Genomic DNA, 12,973 nt, shown 5'->3' with positions numbered 1-12,973 from the left:
AAATTTTACCACAGAGACACATATTCTGGTGTATTGTTGTTTATTATCGGTAATCTTGAATCGATTTGTAAAATCTATATATAAAATTCTCGTGTCACAGTCTAATATATAAAAAAACTCGTTGGTACGCTGAAAATGTCGGCGGCGTATGTTAAGCCTGCATCGCCTATTAGGAAAACGAACTGATCACGAAATAGATATAGAAATCTGAGGCCAAGGTACAGAAAATAGTTAAATCACTACTTATTTCTTGTTGGTCTGTTGTAATAAATTAGGAAAATAATTCACTCGTAGAATAGTGTCTGTATTTCATTGAAATTTTAAGGACTTTAAAGCTTTCTCAAGTTTTAACAGTTTTCTTAGTCTGTCTTAATATATTATACAGTGTATGTACATATGATCAAAACAAACGTCTTAACATAATTTTTGTAAACATGTTCTAATCTGTGCTTTAAAGTGACAGATAGTGTTAGTTTTGGTTGTAAAAACTAAAAAGCTAATTTAAAATAAACGCCGGCTAGGAATTAACAACATACAACGGGAGATCATTTTAATTACTTATATTGATTAGTCAATTACAATTAGGCTAAAATATATTTAACTAAAGGACCTAGTATGGCTGGTAAGTATTTATTGTAAGGTAACCTTGTTTCTTGATTGCTCAAGCAAATAAGCCTAGTTGTTAATTAATGTGACTTTCAGATAATATTGATACCCCGGTGGCGAATAACGATGCAAATGCTGTACCTAACGGCAATGATGGAAGTGAAAACAATAGTGGTGATAAATCTCCACCTCCACCCGTAACGCCACCCCCACCTGAAGTTGAGACCCAGGAAATCATTGTTATTAATGAAAATACCGAGGAACTTGATCTTAATCATGGTAAAATCGGTAAAATTGAAAATCTGGAACCTTTGAAGCATTTAGAAAGGTATCAACTTTAATTAGATAAACATATTATTGAAATATCACTTAGAATTACGTCATTTATCTTGTGTATTCGGTAAACTTGGTACATTTTTCTGAGACATATATATCTCTCTCTTTATACTAACAAGATTCCAATTTGTTTTTTTTTTGTAAGTAATGGATCCATTTTGTTTAATTTGCATTCCATGTTTACAGACTATATCTTCGTTGGAATTTGATAAAGAAGATTGAGGGCTTAGACACCCTAAACGCACTGGTTGAGCTTGAGTTATATGACAACCAGATAACAGTAATTGAGAATTTGGATAATCTTGTAAATCTCGAGTAAGTGTAGTTTCAAGTAAATTCTCTGAACTGCTATTAAAATCTTGTGAGTATTAAAATACAAAATTAGAGCCAAAATATACATGCCTTAAATAAGAAGCTGAGAAAATGGAGGACCTTTAATGACTAAATAATTTTTTTACCTAGTAATATTTTTATTTAAGTTGTTACAGTCCCTTTTAACCTCTTTAATGAAAATAGTGTCAAAACTTTAAATTAAATTGAGGAAATATCTTCTCAAAAACCTTAAAATTTCAGAATTCTGGATTTATCATTCAATAGAATCCATGAAATATTTGGGCTCGATAAACTTCTAAATTTAAAGAAGCTTTTTCTAAGTTCAAACAAGATCACAGAAATCAAAAATGTTAACCACCTCACGAAGTTGGAACTGCTTGAACTTGGAGATAATAGAATACGGGTAAATATAAATATTTATTTTAATATTATGATTTAATTTAGTGACGCTTCTTGGATGATCCTGTTTAAGTCATCAATATTGTAAGTGAGATTTTAGTTTAAAGGATTTTACCAATATTTAATTTCAATTTTGTATGCAATTACATAATAACTTTAATTAACACATAATGGTGAAATATAAAATCAGTTTTTTTTAAATATCTTTCAATGTATGTAAGCTCAGCCTTAATGACTTATTGCAACATGTTTTATTAATAATTAAGGTATGAGTAATAACTCATGATCAGCTATACAAGTCCTTCAGACAGGTACGACAAAAAATGCATAAGTTAAAATAGCAGCAACACTAGAAAATGTATTGTATGTAGAATAAAGTTATAGTTACGTTACAAGTATTACGTAACGCGTTTTGGGAGGGGGGGGGGGGTCCTTTTGTAAAACGGTACGATGCGGGGCGGGGATTGAATTACGCGTTATTGTTAATATTATTTTCGATTTACACCACATAATAGTAACTAAAGAGACACAAGATGGTCACGAAACGTTTTACTATACTTGAGTACAGTACTATACTGGGGTACTGAAAAACGTTACGGCGAGATACATGGGGGGGGTCAATAATCTCCAAAAATTGCGTTACGTAATACTTGAACGCTCCCTAAGCTATAAATAATTATTGATATAAATAAAGTGGCAGTCGCTGAAACGAAACATTCATATATTATTGTAAATGTTGTTTTCTTACAGGAAATCAAAAACCTAGATGGGTTACGGACACTAAAACAACTGTATCTAGGAAAAAACAAAATAAATAAAATTCAAAATCTCGAAGATCTGTCAAATTTAGAAATACTTGTTTTACAAAGTAACAGGATAGTAAAAATCGAGAATTTAGAGAATCTAACAAAATTAGATCAACTCTACATCTCAGAGAATGGTATTACCACGATTGAGAATTTGGATTACCAAGTGAAGTTAGAAACATTAGATTTGTCGACAAATAAAATTACAGTCATTGATAATGTTCGGCATATGGTTGATTTGGAAGAACTCTGGGTAAGGTTATATTAATAATATGTTAATCAACAATTTAAACCTTTGGTCATATAACTAGTTGTTCAAATGATTTCAAACAGTAATGAGGGTTTCTAGACAGCTTTACGCATAACTTATTACCATAAACATATTTTACCTACATTGCATATATAATAATATCTCAAATCAAAGCATATATACCATTATGTTCGATACGGTGTATGGACTTTTTGTGTTGCTATTTACAGAAAACTAAATGTTCAAACCTTAAGGAAATATTACAAATATGATTAGTATTAAAAAAAGGGTGCATGTACGTATGTACGCGGGTAAGAAGTTATATATACTTCTTTGGCATTATTAAAAATAGTTTTTGATTGCATGTAAATTAATAATTACATTTTTTTTATTTACATTTTAATAATTAAATAATCAAAGACTGGAAAAGGAGTCATTATAGTCAATAAGGTCAGTTTACATTTGAAAAATTAAATAAATAAATATTTATTATTATTCTCTTACATTAAGTGTAACATAGATTCTATTATTATTCGAATGTTGTTTTTAAATTATGTCCAATGCCGTAGCATCTTCCGTGGGCAACTTCATTCTGTTAATTTTGTGTCACGGTGCGCGCGCATCTCACTCTCATCAATTTTTCATAACGCGCCTAAAGAAGTATAACTTCAAAAACTAGTCCCGCAACATTTTTGTATCTGTTTGTGATCATTTGATTTTTCTAATAGGCAAGGAAGCGAACAGCCTTCTTGCCTGAAACACACTGTCGACTTTTGGGTCTAAGGCATGCTGGTTACCTCACTAACCGCACACCACTGGCCAACATTTTACATTTATTTATTTATTCAGAAGATTCACAGCACAATACAGAAATAGATGTATAAAATATACATAACACTAGCAGACCGGCCAAGCGTTGCTGTGGCTAAGGTTTTTGTTATATTACATAGTAGCAAACTATTCAAGGGAAACGGTAGGAGAACACCAGTCATGGGGACCACCATGCTTTTTTGGTGGTTATGCCATTAAATTGTAGCTCATATGAAACGTTGGTACTTTCAACACAGCGCCATCTGTTAGAATTGTGACTATCAAAAATAATAAACAAATATTTTGCAATAAAATAATATTGCGGGTATAAATTAAGATGTAAGCTATCCTATCTTTTAAGTTGGATCAAACTACACACGGTGTGCAAATTTGATTGATATCGGTTCGGTAGTTTAGGAGTCCATAGCGGACAAACAACGTGACACGTAATTTATATATATTAAGATTATGAGCCAATTACAAATCTTCATATATAGTTTTTTTTTTATAGAACAAGGTAAACATGCCAAATATTTTTAGTGTAAAACAGAATAAAGAAGAATAAATTCTTATATACATTGTATATAAACATTTTCAGTTAAACGACAACCAAGTATCAGAATGGTCATCGATAGAATACCTTCAAGAGAACAAGAAACTTGCTACCATTTATTTAGAACGGAACCCTTTGGCCTCGGACCCAGCTTACAGGCGCAAACTGAAGCTCATCCTGCCATCGCTGCAGCAAATTGATGCGACTCTGTGTAAATAAATGTTATTGAATCGTTAGCTGGCGAATGGAATAAAAATATATTTATTTGATCTTTCATCTCTGTTATGTGTTATTTTTCTCTTTCGTGTTGCTTCGAATATTAAGAGAGATGTATGAAAATAGGATTGTTAGATAACATCATAATTCTTGAAACATGGTTATATAGCCAATTACTGGTTTTTCGTATGATACAATTTTATTGCGAAATTGATATATGAAAACTCTGCATCAAAATAACTTATTCGGGCCAATTGTTCTTACTACTCCAAGTTACGCGGGAAAAAAATTTATTTTTCGTAATATAATTTTCAGTGTAAATACAACAAAAATCACCCATATTTAGGCTAATCTTGATACTTTGATCACTGGTGGCTATAAAATCACTACGACCGAATTCCGCAAATAAAAACGTTTAAACTAGTTAACTATATATATATTCCAAGACACTAATCTTTTAAAATATAAAGATCTTATGTATGTAATAAATATAATTGGTTATTTCTGTTCGCCAGCTTAGTTTCGTTGTCAGGTCGCACTCATTGCTAATTTCCATTTCTAAGTAATTCGTAGATTACGTCATTGACCAGTTTTCATAATGTTGTGTAATAATTGTATGTCATGTTAGCTTTAGTATGGCATTAGATTTTATGTGTAAATAATTATAAAAAAATATTTAAGAAATTTCAATATAGCTCATTCAGTTTTTGAAGTGAAACTTCTTTATCGGGGTTGGAAAAAAATTTAGTGTAACATTTTTCGGTTACGCGTCACATGTTTCGGTTTCGCGTCACATGTTTCGGTTACGCGTCACATTTGACCGTTACGCGCGTCTTTTTCTCGTCCCTACCACGGTTGATTCGAAGAGATTCTAAATCATTAATAACAAAAATTTATAATAACTATAACAATGATACTAAAAATTATATTACAATTTATGAAATTCTGTAATAATCTTAGTGGTAATAAGGTAAAATGAAATAATTCTATTATTTGTATTCAAGTCTGTGATATTAAAAGCCTTTTGTTAAACTTTATCTAATTTAACTTTATTTAACCAATTTCTGTAAATTTGCAAATAGTAGATAATTTTTCGAAAAATAAGGTCATAAAGAAGTTTCACTTCTAACGTGTGTACACTAGTACACGCACACATTTTTTTTTTAATCCGATGCAAGACCAGTGTAAATTTTTTTGAATTGTTAAAAACATTGCACAAATATTTTCAATTAAACATGAGATACTAATAATGTTGAAATTTCTTTAAAAAAATAGTTTTGTTATATTCATGATCACTTTGTTTAGATTTAAAATTAAATGTATTATTATTTTAGTTTAGTTACTAGTAGTAGTTAGATACCTGTGTTAAACACGACATGTTACCGTGCCTTTGCTAAAAACATCTTTTTAGAAACGGCAGCTATTTTAATGCTTGGTGCATACTTTTATGAAGACCTTTATATGTATTATTTTCCTGCTACTGTCATTAAATAACAACTATACAATTCAATCCGTCCCCTTCGCCTTGTCTTACATTATCTTTTTACTATGAAGAGGCTACCTCTGGAAGTACTAAATCAAGTTTGAGAATTCTTTCTTTAAGTACAAAGCTATATTAATCCTGATATTTCGCAATAATCTGTTTATGGATGTTAACAAAAATACTTTTCTTATATGCGCGTCAAAATAAGATAATTAAAAATAAGTTTATCCATAGACTATAGAGAAATGATTTTCAGGCAGTCTCGGAATCTCATTCGAGCCTTGTGACCAAGCAACGCCCTCTGTTGGGCGTACTGAATAAGGTTAATTTTGAATTGTAAATACTACTTTATATTTATAATAAACAATGAACTATGTTTGTTTCTTTTCATTATTTCCCTTATATTTATAAAAATATTTACAAATAATAACTGTCTAAACTTTTCTCTAATTTCGAAATAGTTTTTGTGTTTAACTAGAAAACCTCACATGATTCATCTATAATTTACGAAAATATGCTGTAATATTACGAAATCCCAAAATAATTTATAATAGCTAATTTATAATAATATACCTTTTCAATGTGGAATTTGAAGGAAATTTTAAACTCAATCAAGGCATCAAGTAAACATTTTACGCATGAATTCAGTAACCGCTTGTTGTGTACTATGAAATTATCTTATATGTAAAATTCTCGTGTCACAATGTTAGTTACCACTCTCCTCCGAAACGGCTTGACCGATTTTTATCAAATTTTATATGCATATTCAGTAGGTCTGAGAATCGGCTACTATCCATCTTTCAACCCTCTAAGTGATAAGTGGTGTTCACCCCAATTGTTTTTTATTCTTTAGATTTTCTTTTGTTTTTTGTATGATACTTACAGCATACAAAAATACATATAACCCCTAATTTTCACCCCTCTACGATCAACCCCTATTTTTATTATTGTAGATAGCTATTTTATTGAACTGAAAAAAAATTGTCCTAGAAATAATATACATGGCAAAACAATGTTTGCCGGGTCAGCTAGTTACTATTTAATATACTCAAGGAGCAACAGAGATAGCATAATCTAAAGTAAGACTTTTAAGTAGGTACCTAAAATAACAAAGGATCAGCTTTTCTGTAGCATTAAGAATTGTTGAAATCATTTTATATTAAAAATCTGTTGTTTCTTAAGAAAATCAATAGAAAAACAACCACTGATATTAAAAAAAAAACATTGTAAGATTTTCTTTGCTTGACTTTGTTTAGGAGGGATGTTTCTAATGTTCTAACAACGTTCCTCTGTAGTAGAATGTCTTAAAGAACAAAGGGAACGGTGGTACTTCCTCTCAGTCTAAATTACTGTAAAGGTACGCATAGTTTTCGTCCATTTTGTTTTCCAGACAATTTTGTGCAGTCCAAACGAATTAATTATCGACCTTCTTATTTGTGGCCGATTAAAAATTACGGCTTTAAGATTCTATGCCCTCAAATTAAAGAAAAGAAAAAAAATAGGGTAAAATTGTATTCAGCGACCTCAAATTAGTAGGTTAGGTACAGGTATAAAATTCAATACAAAGAAAAAGTTTAAGTTTGTTCCCTTGTGTAATATTAGCATCTATAGCAATTACTTTAAACTAAAATGTTTTGTTTCTTGTAAAAATTCTCAGGCGCAAATAATCGAATGTCCTTGGGACTGAGAAATGTCAAACCTAACCTCACAACATAGCTATAAAACTCAACCGGCGGTAAACAAGTTTGTTAAGCTTATTTACATAGACTTGTTTTAGATTAATAAACGTGATTTTAGTTGTGAACCGCCAACCATACAGACGTTATGAAGTCGTTCATAGAATATTCGTCGGACACCGACTTTCCAATTGAAAATTTACCTTATGGTGTATTTACTTCGCCTTCAAATGTAAGTATTCTATATTCTTAGTTTCCTACACATGGCATATGTTTAAAATTAAAAATAAAGTTAAATATACATAAAGTAAAATCATCAATGTGACCTTTTTTATCAATCTTCATCAAATATTTATTTTAACTTCGCAATTTAGTTAGCAACAATAAACTTTTTGGTTGTTTTTTTATTATTTTTGAACCATAAATCCTAAGATAATCTAAATTAAATGATATAAATTATAATCTGTGTTAAAATTATATTGACGCGGGAATTTTGAAACTGCACTAGAGTCATCGTACAATCTGCCCTATACAGTAATAATAAATGTACTTACTTTATTATCATAGGAACAAAAACACATAGGAGTGGCTATCGGCGAATGGATATTAGATTTGAATGTCATATCGCATTTATTTAATGGCGATCTCTTGAGAGACCAACAACATGTTTTCAAAGTAAGTATAGAAAAGACTGGTTATGTTAATTTAACGAATATAATTAACTTTAGATTTTGCATAACCTTTTAAAATAAATTTGTCTTCATGCCCTTTATTATTTTTATAATGAAACACTGAATTGTTAATGATCATACATTTTGCTTTCCCTTTCGTATTGTTTACAGAAAAATAATGCGTTTATCTCAAAGCAGTTATCTATTGCAACTAGTATTCATTTGTCTCGTCGCAAAGGAAAACGAATTAGCTTTATTAAGAAGTTTTATTAATTTTGTATATAATATATTAACATTCTCAATTGACGCAAAACTTAGCTAGCTTTTATCTGTTTATAGGACGAAAAATTGAACTCTTTTATGGGATTGAAAAAAGCTTACTGGAGTGAAGCAAGAGCAACGATACAAAATCTATTGGATGTAAATAATCAAACTTTACAAAATGATTCACAATTACGGGAAAGGTAAGAATACATAATTGGATCTTATTTAATTAATCATATATTAATGTTTTAATTTTGTTTGTTTTCGTACAGGGCATTTGTCAAGCAGAGCGTAGCCAAAATGCATTTACCAGCTGACATCGGTGATTACACAGATTTCTATTCTTCTATACACCATGCTACCAACGTTGGTATTATGTTCAGGAGCAAAGAAAACGCGCTTATGCCTAACTGGTGAGCTACTTATAAAACCTCTTTATTTATCTATGGAATCTTATCATTTTTATTCACTAATTTCATTAAAAATGTTTCATTCTACCTTAATACACTGAAAACTTAGAGATAACACGTTTCACGTTCCTCACATCAACACCAACTACGCAAAAAACTTAGTTTTGTATCGCGCAGCCCGGACATACAACGACCAATATTTAAGCCTTGACTTGTTTAAGCTATCGCGGAATATGCTTAAAAGCAAAATCACCTGCATCGTGAGCATACCCCACGTTTACACCCGCACTTTTACTCCATCACACAAACAGACAAATTAGGTATTACTTAATTTAAATGTATTTAATAATTTTAATTGTTTTTTCCTTTTATAAATATTTGAAGCATTTTGTTAATATTATGTATTCAATCTTTGGCTATATCTTTAGTATAATTGTTTGTAATAAATATAATTTATGTTAGCTGTAGAATTACGAAATAAATTAATAAATAACCAAATATTATTGAATTGGAATTGCCCTATGAACATTGTTTCACATCCTTAATCAATAAGATTATTTCTATTCATTATATTCATTCAAGAACTCATCTGTCTCTTTTGATCACGGCATAATTTTTTATCATTGAGTGCAATTATTAAAAATAAGTCGGACAATGTTTCACGAGGAGTATTTTCAGGAAATATATACCAGTCGGCTACCACGGCCGATCTAGCTCCATTATTGTATCCGGAACACCGATTAGGAGACCGTATGGACAAACCTTGCCAGTTGAAGGTACTTAATACCAACTTATAAACTTTCATTATAATTTTTTGGAGATAATTTATTCGTCACCTAGACGTGCAGAATATTAAGTATGATTATTTAATTATTATTATATATTAGTTGACCTCATTTTCGATATTTTACTAGAACTATTGTTCAAAATAAATTAACTAGAGTGCTAAGAAGCTTGGTGTGCTCAGCAAGGCGAGACGGTACTTCACTTCGAGCCACCGCTTGCAACTGTATACATATATAGCGCAAATTCGGCCCCACATGGAGTACTGTTCTCACCACTTTGTGAAATTGTAGTGAAGGATCAATATATATTTATTGTTTTTAATTCAAGCATCACATACTAATAAAATCAAATCTACGATGATACGATTTTGGTTAGATCCCGCTCTTAAGTCAAAGTAAATTACTTCTTGAAATATTTAGACATTTTTCTATAAACATAGAAAAACATTGAAGCAATATTGTTTATTAATATCAGGTGCCGAGCCCCATTTCGGTCCATGCAGATTGATGGATTTTGAATTGGAAATGGCCTGTTTCGTTGGTGGACCTCCTACTAAACTTGGTGAAAGAGTGACTGCCAAACAGGCTGAAGAACACATCTTTGGATTTGCATTGATGAACGATTGGAGTGGTGCGTATACACTGACTTACATACACCTACAAATATTTGTTTGTTTTATTTACTAACACATTTCTTGTTAATTAATTAATGTATGTAATGATAATATTAAGATATTGGTAGGTACTTTGGATTGCCTGTGCTTTTATGGTCTAAAAATGCCAGTTCTTCATTATATTTAAATCTTATTAGCTAATTGCGCGTACGAATATCGCCTATGCACCAATGAAAACCTGTGCCTGATACTTCCACGTCTGATGAGAGAAAACATCCTTTTTCACTGAAGTATTTCCAAACCACTTAGCGTACTAATTCTTAATAGGCCGGCAACGCTCTTGCCAGCATTCAGGCAATGGTAACATCAGGTAAGCCTCCTGTTACATTAAAAAACCGATATGTCTTGATAAAAGTCGATACGGGTGAGGCACAGACGGCTGATCACTTGGCTATATATCAAGCTAAAACACTAAAAGCGCAGTAGCATCCTACTTTAATACCTTAATATAGAAAGAGAGAACCAAAACCCAAAAAAGTGTTTGTATACTGCTGGATTATTAATAATAATATTTCCATAACTTTCAGCTCGCGACATTCAAAAATGGGAGTACGTACCCTTAGGGCCATTTACGGCCAAAAATTTGGGAACAACACTTTCGCCTTGGGTGGTGACGGTAGACGCCTTGAGACCTTACATTGTCGAGAACTACCCTCAAGACCCGGCACCATTCCCTTACTTGAAACATGAAGATAACTTCAACTTTGATATTAAACTGGAAGTGGATTTAATTTGTAAGTAATATTTAAGGGTATGCTCATCAGAAATCGTCATCGGACGTGAAGACAGAATACAAAATACCAGCCGTATCACCTCGAGGTCCGTCATTCCACAACTGAACGTTTCTTAAGCAAGTTTCTGCAGCGCACCACCACTATGTGGAACCAACTGACTGAAGTATTTCCGAACCAAGAAAAGAGTACTTAACATAAAAAAAGAAAAAAATGAGAAATGAGGGTAGACATTGACATTTTATTGAATATTCATTCATTTGGTTTCGTGATGTTTTTCTTGTTTGTTAAAGCGTTAAATTAGTTGTTCTTTCTATTTAAAGCCGTTAGAAAAATGGAAAAGGCAGTTTTGAAATTTTAATAGCTATTATTTGAGCTTGATTCTCTCCATTTAATCCGAGAAGCTTACTTGAAGTCATACTATTGTATTATTTTAATTTCTCAGCTGAAAAATCACCAGTGGTCACTACGATTAGTCGCTCCAACTACCGGTTCCTATATTGGACAGTTAAGCAGCAATTAGCCCAGCAGACTATCACAGGATGCAACCTCAACCCTGGAGACCTCCTCGGCTCGGGGACCATCAGTGGTGACGTAAGTTCTAACTTCGACTTTGGGTCCTTCTGAGTGCGTACCAATTTCTAAAAGGCCGGCAACGGACTTGCGATTATACTGGTGATATGAGTGTCTATGGGCTATATCTGTATATATAAAAAAAGTTTAGGATTTATATGTTCATAGTACAAAACTTGAATCCTTTTCAACCGGACTTTCATGAAAGAAAGTTAATAACTTTTATCATAATATTCGATCTGTATGTAGATTGTTGGACTTGGATAATATTTGAGTATGATGAATCTCAATCTGTTTAAATTTCGTAAATGTACGTCTTTGATCCCACTTGCCTGGTTTCAACACCGACGAGCCCTATTAATTCAAAATTTCATCAGCATCACCATGATGACTGGAATCAAGCGAACTGTGGAACCCTGTGGTACCCTGGTAGATACGACATCCAATTGTTTAAAGAAAGAGTATACTCCTGCCACAAAGGCCTGCACCCACTAAAATGGGTCTGGGCGTCCCGTTGTTTGCGCCCCTATTATATAAAAACAATGTTTGTGCACAAATTTCTAGGAAAATAAAAGTCTTTTCGAGGGGATATGAATCAGTTATATGTTGTTTAATACGGAATGTGTTTAATAAAATATAACTGATCAACTTAGAAAACAGTCAGTTTTTTTTTTATTTCAAATTTGGTAGTGTGTGTGAGGTATTAACATACATAAGTAAATAAACCTTGACTAGTACTTATTTAAAGTATACCGTAAAACCCGTTTAAAATGATTTGAAGTCTTAATAAAGAAATGCGTTTTGCCCGGGAAAGCGTTTTATGTTTTTGTCTTTTGGAACAGGGATTTAAATTGTAAACGTTTGATTTATTTAACAAGTTGATGCTACGCGCTAATTCACCAGCCTTTATCATTTCCTTGGGAATCGAAATAAGGATACCAGTGATTCCTGACGCTTCTTCCTATTGTAAAGCCTCTGAGTAACGTAACTGTCATTGGTCTGCAATCCTTTCATGAACTTTTATTTATTTTCAGACATCTGATTCTTATGGCAGTATGCTTGAATTAAGTTGGAAAGGAACGAAACCGTTACGTCTAAAGTCTGGAGAGGAACGTAAATTCTTGCAAGATGGCGACACTGTTATACTCCGCGGTTTTTGCGTTAATGAAAATGGCGTTCGCATCGGTTTCGGCAACTGCGCAGGAAAATTGCTACCCGCTGTACCATTTGAATAAAATTTATTTGTTTATGTATTCATATACAAATTATATTTTCTTCGCAATGAATCGCTATTCAAATCTATGTAGCTGACTAAAGCTTAGAAAAAGAAATTATATTTGCCTGAAATACTATGAATTATAATAAAAAATAAACAGATAAATTTAATTAAATATATA

General features: G+C 31.8%; 2 protein-coding genes across 2 annotated transcripts; both read left to right on the top strand.

Annotated features, from left to right (window-relative positions):
* The first annotated feature begins 426 nt into the window (after window positions 1–426).
* On the top strand, window positions 427–4,369 carry LOC125060826 (protein phosphatase 1 regulatory subunit 7-like). The gene is made up of 6 exons (XM_047665930.1): window positions 427–622; window positions 703–934; window positions 1,129–1,257; window positions 1,516–1,678; window positions 2,425–2,733; window positions 4,139–4,369. The coding sequence occupies exons 1-6, from the start codon at window positions 616–618 to the stop codon at window positions 4,310–4,312; spliced, it is 1,014 nt and encodes a 337-aa protein (XP_047521886.1). The 5' UTR covers window positions 427–615; the 3' UTR covers window positions 4,313–4,369.
* A 3,126-nt stretch (window positions 4,370–7,495) lies between these two features.
* LOC125060903 (fumarylacetoacetase) lies at window positions 7,496–12,937 on the top strand. Its single transcript, XM_047666019.1, has 9 exons — window positions 7,496–7,700; window positions 8,036–8,143; window positions 8,479–8,603; window positions 8,676–8,816; window positions 9,492–9,589; window positions 10,074–10,229; window positions 10,800–11,006; window positions 11,449–11,597; window positions 12,611–12,937. Exons 1-9 carry the CDS (start codon window positions 7,617–7,619, stop codon window positions 12,809–12,811), a joined length of 1,269 nt encoding a protein of 422 aa, XP_047521975.1. The 5' UTR covers window positions 7,496–7,616; the 3' UTR covers window positions 12,812–12,937.
* The last annotated feature ends 36 nt before the right edge of the window (window positions 12,938–12,973 follow it).

This window comes from Pieris napi, chromosome 22, assembly GCF_905475465.1.
Source record: "Pieris napi chromosome 22, ilPieNapi1.2, whole genome shotgun sequence".
NCBI classification, from domain to species: Eukaryota; Metazoa; Arthropoda; class Insecta; order Lepidoptera; family Pieridae; genus Pieris; species Pieris napi.
This window is presented reverse-complemented; position numbering and strand designations above follow the sequence as displayed.